At 34.6% G+C, this 24,185-nt stretch overlaps 1 protein-coding gene across 1 annotated transcript in view; it reads left to right on the plus strand.

Moving 5' to 3' along the window:
* Positions 1-120: 120 nt before the first annotated feature.
* LOC138694316 (casein kinase I) overlaps positions 121-24,185 on the plus strand; it is a 200,009-nt gene continuing 175,944 nt past the window's right edge. The window contains exons 1-2 of the mRNA XM_069817923.1: positions 121-379; positions 21,077-21,183. Of these exons, the coding sequence (XP_069674024.1) occupies positions 254-379; positions 21,077-21,183 (233 nt within the window). The 5' untranslated portion in view covers positions 121-253. The remainder of the gene's footprint in view (positions 380-21,076; positions 21,184-24,185) is intronic.

Below are 24,185 nucleotides of genomic sequence, written 5' to 3' on the forward strand. Positions count from 1 at the left end.
AAATTATATGTTCAATTTTAATATGCATTACTATTTAAACTACTCCTGAAATCTTATATTATAACAGTATTAGTTTTGATTACGTAGTGTTGAACTGGGAACCCACAATGCTTTGAGCTGCTTTGTTCCTACGTCAGTCATTGGAAGAGAGATGTCGGCGTGTTGGTGGAAGTGGTAGTGTGTGTAATTATTGATTTAATTTTGTTAATTTACCTTTCTAAATTTCAAACTTCTTTAACACAACTAACTTAAAATGGCAACCTCAAGTTCATCAACAAAACAGGAGTTTATTGTGGGAGGGAAATATCGTTTAGTGCGAAAAATCGGTAGTGGTTCCTTTGGTGACATCTATTTGGGCATCAACGTCACAAATGGAGAGGTAAATTAGTTCTCATTTTGTTTTCTTTGATTATTTTACAGTTACTGAAAGTGAGAACGTGTGTGTATGTTTGAAATTTATTATTTTTAAGTCCCTTAAAAGAATGATTCGGAATGAAATACATCCACTATTTTGCTCTTACTATTCGTAATGTATGGCAGCCATAATCCATCTGACCTTTTTTTAGGCCTAAGAAGTTTCAGCTGAGTGATGACTTATTTCGAAATGTTTATTAGCATAAAAATACTAATTTGCGGATATATAGGAGTCTGTCATATTTAAATCGTTTTATCGTGTGATCTGTATTTTAAAGTTAAGGCATTTGATTGTCTATTAGGCCTATGTTTTGCATCAGTTTAAGTTTTGAATTCAGAACGTATTATTAATGGTAATGTCTTTATTTAAAGCACTTACTCGAAACACAAACGTTATCCTACTTTTTGAAAACTTAAACAAAGTAGTAAGGCTATAACACAGTTTTCATGAAGTATTGTATCATATTAGCTTACAAACTGAATTAACACAAGTAGCGAATAGTTTATAATGGTATCCAGTAAGACACATGTTTTTATTAAGATGTAAGTGAACTAAAATTGCAGGTACTAAAGTTCATGTTATATATGTATTTTTTTGTTGGCAAATTGTTTGCATTGAAAAAGTTTGAAAGATTTTATTGTACTTCTTCGTAGAATGTCAGAATGTGAAGTAAACTTTTGGTTATTGTTTTTGAAAGTAATATTTACAAAATACTTGTGGATTTATGACTGTTTAGAACTCTAGCTTATTAGTAATTAACGTTGATAAAAAAAATTTAAACCAAAAATACTGTTGAAATTACCGAGCTCTGTTTGTCACATTCTAGACCTAATAGTAGGCTAATTGTATTATTTAAGAAAAGAATTGAGACTGATTTCTTCATTGAGTTGCCAACGTTTAAACGTGTTAATTACGGTATATTTACTTTTAGGTACAGACGCTGCGATAATAACAGCTGTTTCGCATTTATGAGAATAAATTTGGTTTCATACATCATCTTAGTAATATTTTGAACATTTTAATCATTGCTATGTAACTTAATGTGAAAATTATAGCTTGGTTAATTCATATCACTCTACTTGAACTTTATGACCAATTCATGATTATTTGCTAGGTGAATAAATGTGACTATTTGAGATATTTCACATATTTCTTGCATTCGATGAACAAGTTCTGAATTGTGGCATTAAAATCTGTTTTTGTTTGAAGATGTGAATCTCTCATAGGCCTAGTCTAGACACGTAAGTTAGTTGAAACATGGTGTGGCAGAAGAGAAATGAAGCATATTTAGGTCTTTGAATTGAATTGAAAAAGATTTACTGTTTTTCATAGAGACCAGACAGAACTTGCTTGATTTAAATTTCAGTTCTACAATATGCACCATCTGTTTTGTCCCTCTTTGTGGATGAACTTTATAAAAGAAGTGAAACTTCATATTAACTTGTGAATTTTGTGAAAAATTATGGCTATACGTATATGATTGCTAATGATGCGTAGTCAGAATAATAATAATAATAATAATAATAATAATAATAATAATAATAATAATAATAATAATAATAGAGATAGGCTAGTGTAATGCCGGATTTTCTTTGTTCTGCTGTATGTTGATTGACTTTGACGTTATTGGTCAGTATATGTAAAGAAACATGTATCGGTAGCTGGTAATACTGTAACTTGTGTTTTCTGATAAGAGTTTGCTGTTTTGCCTTTGTAATTGCTAAAATGCGACACCGAATTTCATCATATTGTTCCAGTACTGTTACGCTTTATTAAGAATTAAGTTATTTCTACGTCTGTGTAGTAGCTATTTTGTAGAAGTTTTGCAACTCTTAAAAACAAAGACACTTAACTTACACTTGATTTGCATAATACACGTCACTGTTCGTTAACAGAAAACCATAATTTAAGTCACACAGAGTTAGTGTGGACTCAATGTTGGTTGCTTGACAGTTGTCAGCCCACTTTGAGGTCTGTGGATATAGAAGGAAAAGTTGGATCGGTGTCGGGTAGAGTTCCCGGGTAGCTCAGTTGGTAGAGCGTTGGTACGTTTAACCAAAGGTCCCGGGTTCGATACCCGATCCGGGAACAATTTTTTCCCTCAAAATTATTCAAATAAACATTACAGGGAGTTATACCTGAAAGCTTGATTTGCATAATACACGTCACTGTTCGTTAACAGAAAACCACAATTTAAGTCTCACAGAGTTAGTGTGCACTCAATGTTGGTTGCTTGACAGTTGTCAGCCCACTTTGAGGTCTGTGGATGTAGAGGGAAAAGTTGGATCGGCGTCGGGTAGAGTTCCCAGGTAGCTCAGTTGGTAGAGCGTTGGTACGTTTAATCAAAGGTCCCGGGTTCGATACCCGGCCCCGGAACAATTTTTCCCTCAAAATTATTCAAAATACATTTACAAATTATTTTTGTTTTCGCTTTAATATGTTATGTCACATTGCATCACATTGTGTGTTATAAAATAGGTGTAACCTACTGTAATTTTTTGTTAAGTACAGTTGAGGTGTAAGATCAGAACTACAGTCTGTCTAGAAAAAATAAACACCAAGAAATTGCAGGAATACAATTGAACCGGAATATTGAGAAACCCCACATGTCTAGGAAACTAAACTTTTCAGGAGATACAAAAAATATCTCAGGTCCTAGATTTGTGCTTAAGTTATTTTTTCTTAACACTTCAGCTAAAATGACTTTTGATGGGAATATGTGGGGTTTCTCTTCATAATATAAGTCTACTTGTTCAGAATACGAAATCATATATAACTCAATTTCGTAAAAAAAATGGACGTGTGGGGTTTCTCAATATTGTCATTCAATTAGGGATTAAAATTAACTGTAACTATGGTGAAACTTCGATGTCTGTTATGCACCACACATGGGAGAGAAAACATGAGGCTGCTTAAATAATCGAAAGTAACCTCAAAATTATAGGACACCACTCTAGACGCTTTTAATAGAAAAAGGAGCATCTTCTGCGGACCTTTGGAGAAAGTAGTAAGGAAGAGACTAGTGAAGTGCTTTGTGTGGAGTGTAGCATTGTATGGGGCAGAAACATGGCCATTACGACGAAGTGAAGAGAAGCGAATAAAAGCATTTGAATTGTGGATATGGAGAAGGATGGAGCATGTGAAGCGAACAGACAATAAGAAACGAAGCTGTGGTGGAAAGAGTGGATGAAGAAAGAATGATGCTGAAACTGATCAGAAAGAGGAAAAGGAATTGGCTGGGTCACTGGTTGAGAAGAAACTGCCTTCTGAAGGATGCACTGGAAGGAATGGTGAACGGGAGATGAGTTCGGGGCAGAAGAAGATATCAGATGATAGATGACATTAAGATATATGGGTCATATGAGGAGACAAAGAGGAAGGCAGAAAATAGGAAAGACTGGAGAATGCTGGGTTTGCAATTAAAGACCTGCCCTAGAGCGGAACACTATGAACGAATGAATGAATAGGCCTATATTGCAATATTTTCTACTTGCTATCAAATTCGACAGATGAGATTATCATCTTAGCCCATAGAAGCTTAGATATATGTACACAGACGTTCAAAGATATCTGACTCTGCTAATCGATGTTGATCGATAATTTGCTGGTGTAAGTGTGGATTCTTTAGTTATCACTTGTATGAATAGATGGCGAAGTTAACAGGCACTGTTGTCAATCGTAGGTAAATACACCCGCAATATAGAATTCAATTTTTTATATTTATATATATATTTTTTTAATCTACATAATCATTTTGTCTGACACATTTTTAACGGCCCCAATAATGGTGCCACCTATTGAGAATTAGCGGAACTCTTTCAAGGTTTGTCCTATATCTTTGGTTCTGACTTATTCCGTGGTTGAAAAGTTCGTTTACACGATCATAAAATCGTAGGTTGGAAATCTTTGAACGTCAGTGTACAGATTGATTCAGGGATTTTGGCCCCCTGCAAAAAGTAAGCAGACAGACTAAGAGCGAGTTACTCATCATTGCGGGCGGAGCTGGGTCACACAGGTCAGGCAGCGCAGTCATAACACCTAACACTTCCTCCTTATATCGCGGTACACTCCGTCTTGAAACACAATATATTCTTCCACACGTCCCGTTATTAACCACTACGTCTGTTGACTAAACAATGTCATGAGTTATATTTTCTTGATATGAGTGTCCTTCACTTCGAGCATAGATATTATTTTCATTCTTCCTCTTTCCTTCCTATGCACAGTTGCGATTAAATTTCTTTCTTATGACGCAGCACATAGCTCGCTCACTAGCCAAACAATCAAGGACAGGGGCCATTAACGCTGAATCGAGCTGTACATGTTATTCGAATTGTTAATAAGTACTGTAGTTAGATTTTTGTCTTGGGCATGCCACATTCTTGGTATTTGTATGTGTAAGTTTTTCGTGCTCTTATGTTTTCGAAATAGTAGTGTCTACTACATTCTCCAGTTGAAGATGAAACCTGAACCTTATAAAATTTAAAATGCTATTTAATTCTCTTTCAAACTGACTTTCTTCTTTTAGGAAGTGTATAGAGAAAGTATTGTGATGGTACAGAAAAAATAAATTTAGAGATTTTGAGAGAGACGTTTACAGCGTCCCTGATACCGAAGACTGGTTTTCGACACGCCGTCAGTTTGTAGGCTATACATCGATTGTTTATAAATTACTGCAGATATTTTGTTAATTAGTGGTAGCCTATTACGAGTCTTCATTCGGGAATGATTCACATTGAATATTAATGTATTTGCAGAGAAACACAGTGATACGTGGCTGAAAATTAATTCTGATGATTTTTTTTTTTGCTTAAAATTGAACATATGTTAAATGAAATTATTTAATCTTAGATCTCGATACGCACAATATAAGATCTGATTTTCATTATCATATTAAAGTGAGAGATGGAATAACTTCACAAATGTACACAAATTAAGTAAACATATCACTTGAACGGTCGAATACTAAGTGAGGCAGTAGAGCAAGTGGACAGCTTCAAATACTTGGTGTGTACTAACGGGTGACACAGGGGAGTGTACTCGTTTGTGAATGAACTGTACAAAGTTAATTTTTCACCAAACTCTATTATTTTGGTTTGTGATGTTCATCTTCCTTGATGCAATTTTCAAGTCGAGATGTGAAGCTGCCCCATACGCGTTCCATTGTCTCCTGATAGACCTGCAGCACCATTTTACGAATAGCTGTCTTCAGTTCGGGTTTGACGAAGTAAACTCACCTTTTAGATACCCCCACAGAAAGAAGTCGCATATACTCAAGTCGGGAGATCGAGGAGACCAAGGCACATCTCAGAGCCTGTAAATCAAATGACCAGGAAACAGTCCCCGTAGGATGTTCATTGAATGTCTGACGGTGTGAGCTATAGTCCCATCTTTTTGAAACCACGTATGTTGTTCCAAGTTCAAAATCTAGAGTTCTGACAAAAAAAAAAAAAAGGTGTTTATCATGTACATGTAAAAAATAGGGAGCGATAATGTAACTCCTGGATATCTCTCACCACACTGTCACATGGGGTGAATGCAGAGGTCGTTCGTGCAGTTGTCTTGGATTTTCCGATGCCCAGTATCAGAAGTTTTGCTGGTTGATGAATCCGTTTAGATGGAAACCTATACCGTTAGCTAATCGTGTAATTCTAATATTGTTTTTATATTTAGGAAACGGAATTCAGAAACCATCGCCCATGCCTTTTTCGCTTACTAACAGGCGACCAGCAAGAGGCGAAAGGTCGTAAAATCTACGATGCACATATATATATATATATATATATATATATATATATATATATATATATATATATATATATATTGGCCATTTCACGTCTTTAGAATGTATATTTTCATAACCCAAATGAATTTAGTTTTCTCATTACAAATATGTTAAAAACGTTTTTAAATTAAGGCTATAAGGTGATGTGCAATTTAAAGAGCTGTCATAATTAATTTTTTCATCAAAGAATTCTATTTTACAAATTTCTGATTACAAATCTAGTAACTTGTTTGAGGCTTGAAAGTAATGTAATTTTCCCTAAGATAGGTTACTAGCCTTATCGTTAGGTAGTCCAGTAGTGGGGCTGCCACTTTTAGCAGTATAAACCTAGAGGACATCGTCGACCAGGAAGACCTTTAAGAAGACTGCTAGATGGGGCCGAAACAGGTCTACAGAGGCCTAATTCGTGAAGGATGATGATGATGAAATCTAGTAACTTTTTGTTCTAAAGTTGGCTCACTGAAGTTTCTAGATGAATGTAGCGGAGGATAATTTTAATTTACTTTCTAATTCATTTTTTCGTAAGTTTAATATTTTTCTTCGACACCAACTTTTTTATGCCAAATATTAATCAATCTGGATAAAATTTTTACTACAAGTATTTACTAGGTAACTGCATGTTTCTATGCATTTATTGTGTAAGAATGCTGCTAGTTAATATTTATTTTATTTTTCATATAGAAAAACATAGCGTATACAAAACTTACATTTTTTTTTTGAAGTGAATAAATTAGATATTTCATAAAATGAATACATACAAATGTTTCTCTGTCTTGTGAATGTAACCAAAAAAAGGGAAGCTTAAAAATTGATATCTTTCACTAAAAACTTGGGTTTGAAAATCTAAGAAAAATAGAAAAAAAAAAATTAAAAGTGAAAAATATTTGGCAGTTCAAAATTTGTTTGGGTTTTGTTAGTCCTTTACATAGTAAACATTCTCTCAAAATGTGGTTGAAAAAATGATTAGTAAAAAAAAAAAGTAATTTTTAGTAGATTGTCCCCCTAAGAACACTATTGTATTTGCCTCGCTTGAATAAATCTTCTTGTTGAGAAATGACACTATTCCATGCATTTATTAAGACGTAAAGAAGCTTCACAATATCCACAGCACTTATGAAATGGCCTATTTCCCGAATATGGAGGTCTGGTTGCTATTGTAATTTCGGAATAATGACTGATTCAGTTTTTATAAAGAATTTATGCAGTTTATAACATTCACAATCATATTTAATTTTCAATGATTTTGTTGAAATTTCAACCTTAACATTGACCTTGAGACGAAACAGGATGTTTTCACAATGTTCGGAGATTCAATAAATATAGGTTATATAATTTATTTCCAGTCTGTTGGTAGTATGTGTATGGAAAGGAATAAACAAATCTCATGCACGCCCTCGAAACGGGGAAAAGGACCGAGAGAAAAAGTGAAACTAGAAACATATTGTTGAAGATAGACAGATATGCCATCTACGTTGATATTAAGAGCTGAACTGTTTAGTGTAGCGTCTGGAATACTCGCCCACTTAGATTCAGACCGAGAAAGTTTGAAGAGATCACTGGCAAGAGGAAAGCAAGTAGACAGCCACATAATTCTACCAGTTTCTTTGACTTGTTACATAGTCGCAATATCTGCTCAATACCAACAAACTTTGCAGTGTGGCTTGTTACTCCAATACGATTCATTTCAGAGAAGATCTCTTGCAGAGTTTTTTTTTGCTGTTTTATTCCTGTTGGCACATTTAAGTTATAATCAAATATTTTCTTTCAGATTTGTAATAATGGAAATAATAAAAATGTATAGTCCAAATCCAGAAGATAATCAAACATACCGCTGCTGTAGTAGTGTACACTAGTGTTCAAAGATACCTGACCCCTACTAATCGATAGTGATCGATAATTTGTTCGTGTAAGTGTGACTTCTTTAGTATTGCTTCTATGAATAATGACGAAGGTCAGTCAGTGTAGCCAATAGCTAATACATAAATATACCCGTATTATAAAATTCAAATTTTTATCTCCATCTAATGATTGTAATAAGCATTAGGTTTTATCCGCAAACCACTGATACTGTAAGTTATGAGTATAATTTATACTTGATCTACATCACCACTTTTTACTCGTCCCAATAATAGTGTCACTTATTGAGAAATGGCGGAACTATTTGAAAGTTTGTCAATTTGAACAGTATATCTTTGGTTCAGACTTATCCCGTGGTTAGAAAGTTCGCTTACACGATCAGAAAATCGTAGGTCAGATATCTTTGAACTCCAATGTACATGTAAGAATTATTTGTTATAAAGCTAATATGGCAGTTGCGAACTGTTACCAGTTATCACCACAGCGGGTGACATTGCAATGTTATGTACTGAAACGGTAATAATAATTTATTTATATTATTTGTTTGATGACGTGAATATGCTAGGAGAAAATCCACAAACGATTAGGGAAAACGCGGAAATTCTAGTTGAAGCAAGTAAAGCGATAGGGTTGGAAGTAAATCCCGAAAAGACAAAGTATATGATTATGTCTCGTGACCAGAATATTGTACGAAATGGAACTATAAAAATTGGAGATTTATCTTTCGAAGAGGTGGAAAAATTCAAATATCTTGGAGCAACAGTACAAACATAAATGACACTCGGGAGGAAATTAAACGCAGAAGAAATATGGGAAATGCGTGTTATTATTCGGTGGAGAAGCTTTTGTCATCTAGTCTTCTGTCAAAAAAAATCTGAAAGTTAGAATTTATAAAACAGTTATATTACCGGTTCTGCATGGTTATGAAACTTGGACTCTCACTTTGAGAGAGGAACAGAGATTAAGGGTGTTTGAGAATAAGGTTCTTAGGAAAATATTTGGGGCTAAGAGGGATGAAGTTACAGGAGAATGGAGAAAGTTACACAACGCAGAGCTGCACGCATTGTATTCTTCACCTGACATAATTAGGAGCATAAAATCCAGACGTTTGAGATGGGCAGGACATGTAACACGTATGGGCGAATCCAGAAATGCGTATAGAGTGTTAGTTGGGAGGCCGAAGGGAAAAAGACCTCTGGGGAGGCCGAGACGTAGGTGGGAAGATAATATTAAAATGGATTTGAGGGAGGTGGGATATGATGGTAGAGACTGGATTAATCTTGCTCAGGATAGGGACCAATGGCGGGCTTATGTGAGGGCGGCAATGAACCTCCGGGTTCCTTAAAAGCCAGTAAGTAGTAAGTATTATTTGTTACCAAATATCACCAAAGCAGGTCAAATCACAGTGATATGTACTGAAACAATATGATACAATATGATCTAATGTTAAAATATATTTGACTGAAAATACGAAATTCTTCGGTTTGGCTAAATAGTTTGATTCATAACCCAAACATTTATTTTGTTAGGTCACATGAAACGACTAGGCCTAGTACGAATTTCGAAAATAAAATACTGCTGAAAAAATTTATGCTGTTTATTTACCGATTATTATTATTATTATTATTATTATTATTATTATTATAATACAGGGTGATTCACGAGGATTTACCGTCACTTACGGAGCTTATTTCCGAAGACATTCTGAGCAAAAAAGTCATATAAGCATTTGTCCTAATCGCATAGTTACATTAATTTGAAGTTCGTAAAATACTTTTTTTTTTTATTTTTTTACGAGTAAAAAATATTACAAATAGAGATTGAACTATTCAGACGTGTTATTTCTCTAATTGGCTGGCATTCTGTAGCTAAAAATGTGTTGTTATTTGATTTGTACATATTTTGTTTTTCAATTTTTAACTAAAAATGACATCTTTCTTACGCACTTATCATAAAAATTGTTACAAATCATACGACTTTAGAAACTTGATTCTTTACAGTTTAATTATGCATCCTAATGTACAGTCTTAAAGAATTACAAGAGTGGCGTGATTTGTAACAATTGTTGTGATAAATGCGCAAGAAAATGTAATTTTGTAGTTAAAAATCGAAAAAAAAAATCTGTACGAAGCAAGTATGGAATTCACAACATATTTTTAGCTTCAGAATACTAGCTAATTAAAGAAATGATACTCCTGAATACTTCATTCTTTATCTGTAATATTCTCTTACCCTGTTCCGCGCCGTGGCGTCGTGGTCTAAGGCATCCTGCCTAGGACTCGCGTTACGGAATGCGCGCTGGTTTGAGTCCTCATGGGGAAAGAAATTTTCTCTTGAAATTTCGGCCAGTGTATGGGACCGGTGCCCACCCAACATCGTGATGCTCTTGGTGAGCTACGATAGGTAGCGAAATCCGGTTGCGAAAGCCAGCTATAACGGCTGGGGGATCATCGTGCTAACCACACGATACATCCATTCTGGTTGGATGATCGTCCACCTCTGCTTCGGCATGTGAACGTGAGGCCAGCAGCCGGCTGGTCGGTCTGTGCCCTTCAAGGGCTGTAGCGCCACGGATTATTATTATTATTATTATTATTATTATTATTATTATTATTATTATTATTATTATTCTTTTACCCATAAAACTAAAGAATAATGGTATTTTACAAACAACTTCAAATTAGTGTAATTCTGAAAATATTCAAATTGGGACAAATATTTATGACATTTTTTGCTCAGAATGCCGTCGGAATTAAGCTCCGTAAGGAACGGTAAATCCTCGTGAATCACCCTGTATATTAATATTAATTACATTCAAATTGATAATTTCACTAGTAACTTTCGTTTCATAAATGTTGGTACGTTCTTCAAAGGCAAAACATGCTGACATCATAACCGTTAGAAAGTGATTGCCAGTTGTCAAACGAAATTCGAAACAAAGCTGGCAAAATGAAATTTAACCTGATAACTAGAAAATCACAGTATTCCACTATGTAGTAATAAGTTGGGGGGGGGGGTTTCATCCTTGGGGTATAAAGTAAGAAGATCCAGGCTGTGTTCATTTTCTTCCTATTAGAGCTGCATCATTTGGGTTTGTAATATCTCCAGAGAAGATGATGACAAATTTCAAGAAAACCATAATAAATAGTGCAGTTGAAATGTTCCCGAGTTTTCATTTTAACTGCCGCTTGTCTCATCATGGGAAATTAATGTATAAAATAATTCAAGCCGAGAACCTTTCAGGAGTCATACAACAATCAAGAAATCGGGAGATCAACATTTCCATGCATATGTTGGAATTGCACGATGGTTTCGAACAAGTAAGGACGTTTGTCAAAAATGAAATGTTCGTTATTTTAGATCATTTCGAGGAATGTTATGTCGCAGGAAGGAAAGCAAGAAGCCGAAGGAAGGCAGTTCCAACACACTATTCCATCGAGCTATAGAACCAACATGAAGCAACAAGACATAACCTGCACCAGATAAAGAGTATAAGTGAGAGATAACACAACAGGTTTCAGCTTTTAGTGAAAAAAAATCCTAGTTTGTACAGAACTTTGGCGAGCGCTAGGTAATAAGCAGACACAGGGACAATGCTTGTAGGATTTGCATTTGGGTAGTCAGACCGAAACCTAGAAATCTGTGATTGAATGGGCAAGAAAAAAAACTTGCGCTAATGATACGTCAATGCGAGACCTACAAAGGTTATTAAAAAAAAAAAAGACCACTGTAAAACCAAGTGGATAATTAGGAATTAATAAATGTAGAGGCATTATTTTAGTGATTCTAAATTAAAAAGAAAAAACCCGAAATTTACAATTTTACAAAAATTGTCATTAAAAATTAGCATTAGCATTAGGAGTATTTTCTTTGAAAAATGTTGTTGGAAAACTGTCTGGAAACATTGTATACATATGGCATTTCCAAAACCATTCTTTGGTGTCTCTGATACTTAAAACGTGTATTTCTATGATTTTTTTTATATAAGGTAACTTTATTGTACAGAGACATCATTTTATTTTTACTAACATTTTTAATATTAACTTGCCTATACCTCTGGATCAACGTCGTTTGCTAACCCCTTCCACGCCTGGAGTTCGATGATACTGGCGTAATATACAAGCAAATCAATTTACTAGGTATAGGAGGGAAGAAAAGTAGTTCATCCATTTACGTAAACTAGGAAATATTGCGCTTTTGAGTTTGATCATTTTCATTAGGTTTTTGTTTAATGAAAATACAGTACTTTAACAATGAGTGTGTTTACTCACGAACCGAGCTGTCCATGTGGACGTATTCATTATGCAGTGTATATTATACTGTCTACAGCACATTAGCGTACAATATAGATAATGAAGTTAAATTGAAAAATAATCATAATGTGGACATTTAAACACATTTTTTAAAATGGTGGCCGTTCATTTCGATACAGGCTTCAGTTCTAATGTGCATATTATCGTACTATAGACTATTGTACCTAATCCCAATTACCAGTTTCGTTCTTCGTACTAGTAACTCATGTTGAAATAATTCTGTACCTACTCTATAAAAGAGTACTTTACGTACTGTAAATTAAATCTTCACTTCTGCCCGATCCGAAAAGATAAAATTACTCAGACATACTATCTACTGTCCGTCCAAGTGGTTATGTCGTAGGGTCGTAGAAAGGGAGGAAATCACGTGACAGTTAATTACTTAACGAAACCCTTTTCTTTAAGTTATTTTAAACAGTTGTATAATATTACGTAGACGTCCAGTTCCTAACAGAAATTAATGTTCTCAGAAAAGAACTAAGACAGCCCAGCCACTAGCTGGCGAATAAAAGCTGGTGGGGGAAACCGGGATACGACGTAGGCAAATGGACGACAGTACCTGTGCGAAAATGATTCAATATTGAAAGCTCTTCCGTCACTAGAAAACGCGAACATATTTTTGGAACGTCAAACAGTACACTGTTTACTATGACCGTAAGGCTACTATGACTGTATATGCGATCTTGGATCTGTGTGGAGGACGGTTGAACTTCATTAGTAGAGAAGGGGTGGGAGTGAAGTACATTCAAAAACTCAGGTACAAAAAAATTGAAGTAAAAATAAAATGATGTCCCTGTACATTATTCTACATGTGAAAATCTTGAAATCTGTTTTTTTTACATCATCACAATATTTACTTAAGAATTTCTGTAGACGAAATTGCTAATCTCCTCTCAGAAGTTTTTTGTTTTACATATCGTAAAAGTTGGGCAGGATGATGGCAAGACCCTTTATAATGACTTTATTTTAAAGGATTGTTCGTCGCAAGTTCTAAACGTTCTTTCGTGCAAATGAATGTCCACAAAAGAGTATGGTTTCATAACTTCCCTTCACTGGTTTGCTTTTACTGTGCTGTTGGTTACGTGAGAGATAGTTCAGTTATCTCTTTACAAACCACTAATATTTGTCATTATTTCTGTAAATTTAAAAATATTGCTCTAAATAAGTTACAAAATACACCGTATTTCAAAATTATGATAGCACTTTCATAGTTATTATTAACTAAGTAGTCTATTAATGAGAAATTAACATGGTACATGTCATTTGATAGTGAATCTTTCAAATTTCCCATTTATAAGTTTCGAAAAACGTATTATTTATGTTGCCATGGGAGATATTGTTGAAAAATGGCAACTTCACAACATAAATTGTTTTGTGCTTTGCAGTTTGCGAATAAAAAGTCAATAATAATGATACAAAGGTTGTTTCCCACCCTCCACATTGTTGGGTTGGATATGCTACCGCCACAGATATGGTCTATCGGCCTTGGCCTCCTAGGTCACCAGACTTGTCACCATGAAACTTCATTCTTTTGGGGGTATGTGAAGGATACAGTTTATGTGCCACTTCTATTCCAAGACCTTGAAGTACGACGTCAGATCATTGTTGTGATTACATTCATAAACAGAGAAGTTTGAGTGTGACAAGAATTTGACTGTCGTGTTAATATATTCTGTGTAACAAAGGATTCTCACATTGAGTGTTTGTAAAGTGCCAATAAAATTTTGAGAGCTTCTTAAAGTATATACGCCAAGTTATTGTATTATTAATACTTAACAATAATAATATGAAAATGTTACCACAATTTTGAAATACGCTGTGAGTAAAATACGTGGTTCTTTATGTGAATTTGTACAAAATTGTATCTGCTGAAACTATACAATATAATGAAGTCTGATATTGGCCACTGTATTATAAAATTTTCTTTTTGTGTAATTCAGAAAACGTAAGTTTATCTTTTCAGATGCACAGTTGTATGTTAGGAAAAACTTAAAAATAAACTTGAATAATATTTTCACCAGTTTGTAGACTAATTTTATATCGGCCTTCAGTTTTTACAGATATTTGATAGACATTACAGTAATTTCTCATTTTATTTCCCATAGTTCCTACTTTCATTTTCAACAGAGAATACGTACAACCACAGTCTAGTGTATACAGCCGCGAAACTCAATACGTAGTAAATGCGCATCCATAGATAGTTGCTAACCACTAGGATCGCTAATATCGCCTCATTACAGGCAATGCGAAATATTACCGGCACAGTCTAATTGTTCCTAGCACCCTCATAAGTCAAGCTTCGTGACTATATACTAGACTGTGGTACAACCTTGACATTGACAATATAGCTGTGAAAACTGAATATATGTTAATGGGACTCTGGTAAAGCTGTAGTGAGTACTAAAATACGTCCAAAAATATACAACGCCTAGGAACAGGAGTGAAGAAAAGAAACATGCATGCAGTAAAATATTTATTTATAGAAACTTACTTCATGCCATAAATTCATGAATATTTAGAGATCAAGGATTTCAAAATTTGTTACCCTTGCAGAATAATGAAATATTATCTTTAATTACTATTTGAAGTTCGTTGTTAACTATGTAGGTTAGTCACCGGCGTAGCCAGTCGGTAGCGCACGTTTACCTGCTGGTCTGGAGCTTCCTTTGGGCGCGAGTTCGATTCCCTTTGGATTGATTACCTAGTTGCGTTTTTCTCAAGGTTTTTTCTCACTATAAGGCAAATGTCATTTAATCCGATAGCGAAACGGTCTTGGATAGGCAAATACTGTCTCGCTGTCACAAATTCCATCGACTCTAACCTAGTAGTTGATACAGCGTCGTTAAATCGATTAAAAACTGTAAGCTTATTGTAGAAAACAAATACAGTAGGTTTTGAAGAATGGAAGAAATTTGTTTTCATCTATATGGGACCTGCAAAATTATTTTTGGCATGTATTTCAGAGTTTGTATTTCATGTTTATTCTCCATAAGTACAGTTCAATTGGTTTGAGAAAGAAACATTTTATTTTTTCGTAAACAAATCATTATTTGTCTTCTGCTTCTTAGTTGTGAAGTTATATACTGGTTTCCCACTCGCTACCGAACTCGGAATTTCTTGGGTAATTTTAACACTAATGAAGGTATTGCAATGAAATTTGAAGTTGACCTACCTCGTTTTGTGAGAAATTGAAAACATCATCAAATGTGCTGGAAGTGAGCACCAGCTGCGTCCAGACAGGATTGAACCCGGTGCGTCTTATTTTGGAAAGTCCTTGCCAGTACATTCGCTATCACTGCTCGAATTTCTTCAGCAATGGTAGCTATTAAGGCGTCGTGGTTTGTTTCTGAAAACTCTTCCTTTGAGATATCCCCATAAAAATAATCAGGCGGCGTTAGATCGGGCGAGCTCGGTGGCCACAGACAATCTGGCTGGCGGACGCTACTGTAGCAAAAGCGAAGCCGCTGCTGTAAGTTCGTTAAATTACAGACCTACCAACTTTTCATGCATAAACCGTCCTCAATTAGCTCACGACTACGTATTCACATTGACGAGATTATCTCCGAGATTTGTACAAAATTCCCATCTCCCGCATTTCATCTCTCGTAGTTGGCAGGTCTGATGATTAATGCGCCCTGCGATTGCCGAGAATGACATAGGACGTTTAGTTCACTATTTAGCGGATTCGGCTGAACTCTTGGTCGCAATATAAAACTTGTTTATTTTACCACTAAATATGTTGTGGGTTGCTAAGGAGCAAGATGCGCGTAGAGTATTACAGAATTGATAACGGATATTTTTCCCGAATAGGTGCCCACTTAAACATTCCACGTTAATAAAACAAATTAAGTTGTACAGGGACATCATTTTATTTTTACTAACATTTTTAATATTAACTTGCCTATACCTCTGGGTCAACGCCGTTTGCACCCCTTTCCACGACTGGAATTCGATGATACTGGCGTAATATACAAACAAATCACTTTACTAGGTATAGGAGGGAAGAAAAGTAGTTCATCCATTTACGTGAACTAGGAAATATTGCGCTTTTGAGTTTGATCATTTTCATTAGGTTTTTGTTTAATCAAAATACAGTACGGTATTAACAATGAGTGTTTTTACTCACGAACTGAGCTGTCCATGTGGACGTATTCATTATGCAGTGTATATTATACTGTCTACAGTACATTAGCGTACAATATAGAGAATGAAGTTAAATTGAAAAATAATCATAAATGGTGACCATTCATTTCGATACAGACTTCAGTTCTAATGTGCATATTATCGCACTATAGACTATTGTACCTAATCCCAATTACCAGTTTCGTTCTTCGTACTAGTAACTCATGTTGAAATAATTCTGTACCTACTCTATAAAAGAGTACCTTACGTACTGTAAATTCAATCTTCACTTCTGCCCGATCCGAAAAGATAAAATTACTTAGACATGCTATCTACTGTCCGTCCAAGTGGTTATGTCGTAGGGTCGTAGAAAGGGAGGAAATCACGTGACAGTTAATTACTTAACGAAACCCTTTTCTTTAAGTTATTTTAAACAGTTGTATAATATTACGTAGACGTCCAATTCTTAATAGAAATTAATGTTCTCAGAAAAGAGCTAAGACAGCCCAGCCATTAGCTGGCGAATTAAAGCTGGTGGGGGAAACCGGGATACGACGTAGGCAAATGGACGACAGTACCTGTGCCAAAATGATTCAATATTGAAAGCTCTGTCGTCACTGGAAAACGCGAACATATTTTAGAACGTACTGTTTACTATGACCGTAAGGCTACTATGACTGTATATGCGGTCCTGGATCTGTGTGGAGGACGGTTGAACTTTATTAGTAGAAGAGGTGGGAGTGAAGTACATTAAAAAACTCAGGTACAATAAAAATTGAAGTAAAATTAAAATGATGTCCCTGTATATACCCTTTAACTATTGATACATTGTGTAAGAAGTGTGAATTGTGAATGTTGCTAAAACGATTTTTTTTTTTGGAACTCCAATCAGAAGTGTAGTTAATCGACTTGAATGGCAGTGAAATTCGGTCAAAATGTGAAAATGATTTTAGTAAAGTGGAGCGAGATTTTTGGATTGTTACACCATGTCATAGATGCAGATAATGCAACGTGTCGGGGTTGTCTATCTGCTTCATCAACAGAATGGCAGGAAAAGTCATAGCCATCTCTTGGAGTCGTCGTTGCTGGTCTTGGTTGTCTTGCTTATTCTTGACCAATTATATAAATTTGAGGAGAAATTAGGGTTCCAGAAGGGAATTTAAAGTGAAGGAAAGGGGAAATTTTACCAAATAATTTCCTATCACTGCTTTGTAGTACCACAGATGATTTTATTTTCATCTGTAGGCTATATTCTGTTTAATAATTTTATCGTATAGCACCTTCTTGAGAGAAGCCAGTTTTTTAAAAAATTATGGTTTATTTTAAGACGCTCGCAACTGCCGAGGTTATATCAGCGTCGTCGGTGTGCCGGAATTTTGTCCCGCAGGAGTTTTTACATGCCAGTAAATCTACTGGCATGAGTTTGTCGCATTTAAGCGCACTTAAATACCATCGACCTGGGCCGGGAACGAACCCGCAATCTCGAGCACAGAAGGCTAGCGCTACCCGGGCCGACTAGTCAGCTTTATCTTTAACCTTTTGCACAGTAGTGATTTTTCATCTATATACAGCGGGTTTTTGTTCTGTTTGGTCCTTTATTCTACAGAGCAGCTGTAACTGGAATGCCCTTGAGATCGTTACAGAGAAGCTATTGTGTTCCAATATATTGGATAGGCTGTGTAGTAGATTTGTACATGACAAGTTAGCATGAGATATATAGTTCGTTTTTTTTTTTATTTGTTCTGTACTGTGATTGAGTAGTTCTCACTTTCGCTTCATAGATGGTATAAACAAAGTTTAGTTTTAGAGTTTGGTGTGTGTAGTCAGAATATGATTACAGCTCTAATATGTACACAAAATGCGGTTGTATATAATATTTTGAAACGTACGGAAAATTACATTTTTGGGCAAATTATGCTTTAATCGTTGGTGTTTACTCTCTTCCAAGTTTGATATTCATTAAGAAGTTAATTTATAGTTTTACTGCAACAAATACTAGAGGAAAAATAACATTGTTTTAATACTTCATTTTTTAACTACCATAACGAAAAGTTCAGGTGTTCTAAACAATTATTAAAAGTAGACCATTTTTGAACATCGGCACTTTATTGCACACTTCATGGCCTGCTTTAGTATTTCACTTGTCACCATAGAAGCTATTCTATTACTATTAATGTTAATAATTTGCCCATGACCTACTATAAATTACTAGAGATTCTGTTCTCTTTGGGTATCGTAGATTATATTTTAATATGAAACTTGAATAATTTCGCCTTCGTTATTGTAGTGAATAAAATTATGTATGTAACTTTGTGTTGTGGATTATTTGCACTCGTGTAATTTCATTTTCCACTCTTGCAAATAAAGTTCCACTTTAGTCAAGTTACATAAATGACTGTTTTCTTATATTATTATTATTATTATTATTATTATTATTATTATTATTATTATTATTATTATTATTATTATTATTGGTATTGAATAGTTGGTAACGTATTGTGATGTAAATATTTGTGTAAAACATGTTTTATATAAGAACATTTTAGAATTATTTTCACTATATACTGTAACAGCAGAGACATATCATTGGAATGTCTACTCCTTTCTATTATTGTAATTGTATATTTACTAAACGCAAAATAGAGCGATACGGAATGTCCCAAAAATTATGTTCGAATGATTCAAGAATTTTTGTGTCCACAAATTGCCAATAATTCTCTCATCAATAGAGACACGTGGTTTCAACAGGGTGGTGTGACCAGTCATACGGCTAGACTTGAATTCTCTAGATTCAAAACCCCCTCAGGACCATTTTATTCCCAATTGAGTTACGCCCACATATTGTTTGCTAAGAATGAATTCGAATAATTTATACAGTTTGAATTCAAAAAGCCGCTAAATATGAAGCAAAAGGTTTGTTAAAAGTCACTGTTAGCTTGAAAATTCCCTCTACTTTCCACCAGTTACTGTTAAAATACTTCAATTTGTGAAAGTGGATATAGGGGATTTTGAATCTAAAGGGTTAACTTAGACTTGAAGAATGTGTGCGACGAAATGGGTCCCATCTGCGGGATGTAGTGTTCAGAAAATAAGAGTTTTATGAGGTATAGGTAAATACTATTGTGCATACTTTAAATGTAAAGTGAAAGTTTCGATTCAAAGTAATCAGTGCAATAATTATTAAAGTTTTAAAATTGCCCGTTTGCTCACCTATTATAAACTTATAATTTAATTTAAAACATTGGCATTTAATTAATTATGAGAGTAACATTCCATAAAGTAAATTTATTGGCTGCACCTAATGCAGAGGAAATGATTGGTGTTAATTCCCGAGTTTATTGGTAGTTAGGTTATGGTGTTCCTCATTGTTTTGTGGAAACAATTGCAAATCAGCAGCGACGACAGAAGATTGACAGTACGAAGGCTACAGTATTGCAGTGATAGATGACTATACAGTTGTTACAAATCACGCCACTCTTGTAAATTCTTTAGGACTGTACATTAGGATGCATAATTAAACTGTAAAGAATCAAGTTTCCTAAAGTCCTATGATTTGTAACAATAATTGTTGTGATAAGTGCGTAAGAATAATGTAATTTTTAAGTAAAAATTGAAAAACAAAATCTGTACAAAGCAATTGACACATTTTTAGCTTTAGAACACGAGCCAATTAAAAAAATCTGAATAGTTAATTCTCAAATTCTGCAGTGCTCGGGAAAAGTGACATAAGTCAGTTTCCATAAACCTTTTTTGATAATTTATTAACAACTTACACTGGTTTATGTCGATTTGATTTTTTTCTGTATGAATTATTGTAATGGGAGGAATACTTATGTATTTTTTTTCCAAGCGAACAGATGTTCCGTAAGTTGTCAATAAATTATCAAAAAAGGTTTGTGGAAACTGACTTGTGTCACTTTTCCCAAGCACTGCAGAATTGTGCTATTCTTTTATCTTTAAAGCTAAAGAAAAATATATTTTACTAACAACTTCAAATTATGTAACTCTGAAAATATTGAGATTAGGACACATGTTTATATGACATTTTTTGCTCAGAATGTCTTCGGAAATAAGTTCCGTAGATAAATCCTCGTGAATCACTCTGTATAATTGGTTGAAATTTAACAAATTTTTACCCTTAATTGGTGGATTGTTAGGCATATATGAGCGAAATAGTCTCATTAAATATCATAGATTTTAATTTCCTTTAGGTAATTCGCTCGTGCTCCGTGTTCTTGAATTTATAGACAAGATGAAAAGTTCTTGTGATATTATGTATCCATATTCTTAGGTATGAATATATATGAGTAAGAATATGAATTTATTTTTTAAAAACTCTGGCAATATTTTACAACTTCATTTGATCTTGGATGAAATCACGTTTAATACCTAAGAATTCTTGCACTTCCATGGTCTCTTTAACTAGCTTAAGAACTAGAATCGTTCTTACGAACAATCGGTAATGTATTGAGGATTGTAATTTGTCAGTAGGCCTAGGTGACAAGATATTACCGTTTGTAAGTTTGTACAGAGTTACTCATATAATCAGGGGGCTTGAAATTGACGATGGTTTCTCTTTCTTAGGAAGTGGCTGTGAAACTAGAATCAATAAGAGCAAGACATCCACAATTACTTTATGAAAGTAAATTGTACAAGATTCTACATGGCGGTGTTGGAATTCCACATATCAGGTACGTTTCGGCTTTGTATGTTGCTTAATGTTGTGGCAGTTATTTGTTTCTGTTATTCGTAACATGAATCACAGTTCATTTGTTGTTCAGTTAGACGATTTTCTCTCGCAAATGGTGATCAGAGTTTATTTTCAGCAGATTAAAAAAAAAGTCATCTTATTTCAGCATTGCTTTGTCAATTATTAACGCATTGTAATTTTTACATTGCAAAATTATCGTCAGAGCGAACTAGTATTTCATATCTTAAAAATTTACCTTCTTCTTTAGGTAATAGGCTGTGTATTTGAATAAACTTAAAATTGCCACAAACATTGTGATATATTTATTAGATAAGGCTTGCCGTTTGGTACACTGTACCTTTTGAAAACACATACATACACAGAATGTGACTCTGTGCTGGAAAACATCCCCCCCCTCCCCAAGTGTAGTTTGTGGGGAACAAAGGTAGTGTGTACGTAGTTACTTGGCATGTAATAATATTTAATGTTCATTTTTGAAAGGTATCATTTGTTTGGTATGAAATGTAGGACAGAGAATACCACCAAAATGGATTGTGACTGTAGTTCTGGAACTGATTACGATTTCAGGGCTTTTCAATTGAATTCCTCCTCCTCCTTTGAAATTAGGAGGTAGATACAGTAGACCCATTGAGTGTACAGTGCGCTGGCCTAACCTATCTTGTTTTGGTTTTTTATAATCCAATCCTTTCACATAATTTTTATTGTATCGTATTCTGTCCTAATGAGATTACATTTTAGAAAAATGTACGAAAGAAGACTTGAGTATATGACGAAGAATGGTGTATTTGGTTTATTAAATGCAAGTGATAGACTTGAACCCTGGTTAAATTCAATGTCTATGTGAAATGCTTGTGTTTTAAATTGTTCTACTGGAAGGTGTGTCTTATGTTCATCAGGGTGCCATAATGGAACATAAGATTTTTTTAGTAGGTTATTTTACGACGCTTTATCAACATCTTCGGTTATTTAGCGTCTGAATGAGATGAAGATGATAATGCCGGTGAAATGAATCCGGGATCCAGCACCGAAAGTTACCCAGCATTTGCTCAATTGAATTGAGGGAAAACCCCGGAAAAACCTCAACCAGATAACTTGCCCCGACCGGGAATCGAACCCGGGCCACCTGGTTTCGCGGCCAGACGCGCTGACAGGTGTGGACAACCTAAGATTTTAAGGGTGTAATATCATTGACTATTACACTCTTACTACGTCATACTACTTTTGACCAATAAAACGGTACGAAAGGGACGTATTTCAACCAATCATGGCTGCTTATCGCACAATTTTATCGCGTCCCTAGCATTTGTTTAATTTTATCGCGTCCCTAGCATTTGTTTAATTTTATCGCGTCCCTAGCATTTGTTTCTTTGTTTGCCAACATTTGAAACTGCGCTGGTCTGGACGTCAAAAATATATATAAAATTACAAACCACTCCAGTCGATGCACAGCAGTTTCAAATATGACTCGCATTGGCATTCAAGAACAAGAATTAATAAAAATCACTGATCATACCTATGCATCTTCTGAAATCCGATTTACAAATAAATGAAGAGCACCATTCGGAAATCCTGAATAAGTTGAATACATCATGTAGGCCTAAATCAACGAGTTCCACTTCTATTATGCACACGTCCAATATAACATCAATTGAACCACCAACCACATTCAAATTTGAAAAATTGTACATTCAATAATTATTCCTTTTAAAATTATTCATGTTTATTTTTTATGTCATCGTCGTTAATTAAAACTTTTCTAATATTTGTGTATATTAGTTAGGTTATGTTATAGCTCCTGCTCTGAGAGGATAAAAAGAACTTCTGCTATATGATATTATGGATAGTCACGTATCAGAGATTGTTTAATATTAAGATTTATTGAATAGTAATCATTACAGTGTCTGTATAAAGACACTACTGCCATCTAGCATAATATTTGTAATGTTGAGATGGTACAATAATACATTTGAAGACAGTTGTATTTTCGTAAGTCAGTTAATATTTTATTGTACTGGAGTACTTCGTTACTTCTAATCTTTATATACTTTCTTCTAATCGTGTAATAGTCAATTAAATCCCACTCGAGTTTTGATTTTCTCTAGATAAATCAAAACGTCTAGTGAGATTACTGTTGATAAATCTTTCTCTCTGGGGTATGTGATTGAGTTGTTTATACTGAATTTCTCTTATTATAATTTTTAGATTTTTCCCACTCATTTCATGATAGGTTGATATCTTTCTCACTCTCTTTAGTAAGGAGTAATCCAGATATGACAAATACAAAATGTTCTAATTAACAGCGAAGAAACTAATCCCTTCGTTGGTCTGACTTTTCGAGTTTCATATTGGTTAAGCCTTTCATCGAGAGATCGTGTTCAGTTTGGATATGTTGCTGAAGATGATGCGGTAAAAAAACTCTGGCACATCATTTAAGAGTTTTCTAGTTCTTGATGGATGACTTAAGTCGTCAACAGTTGTCCTTTGTTGTTGTTTCAGAATGACCATGACTAGACATGCAAAAATATTTATAGCCTTCCTTGGTAAGAAGAATTTTAACGGAATAAAATTACCGACTTTTGACAGTTCGAGGAGTTTTATCTTACAAGCGACTGTTTGTGTGTCTACTCTAAAGAAAGGCAGAACCAAGTTTTCCTTTTGACACACCGTTTGCCCTGCCAGATAGAATCCGTAGTGACACTTATGAAATTGTAACTTTTACTCTTCTTGAGACCCGAAACATTCTTCGGAGATAGTCCTACTATGAATGAAATTTGTGTTTGTCATGACAGAAATATTTATGTAAAACGTAGTAGGGAATATGCAGAATTGCTATGATTGCTTGAATACGTGTTTTATTTTGCTGAACAATTTGCAACTAAATAAAAGTAACTTGGAAATCAAACCTGAGACCTGTTAGTTGCTAGCCAGCGTTGCTAACCACTAGACTTTTTTTTAATTGGTCTGACTTAACCATTAGAAACT

This window comes from Periplaneta americana, chromosome 1 (assembly GCF_040183065.1).
Source record: "Periplaneta americana isolate PAMFEO1 chromosome 1, P.americana_PAMFEO1_priV1, whole genome shotgun sequence".
NCBI classification, from domain to species: Eukaryota; Metazoa; Arthropoda; class Insecta; order Blattodea; family Blattidae; genus Periplaneta; species Periplaneta americana.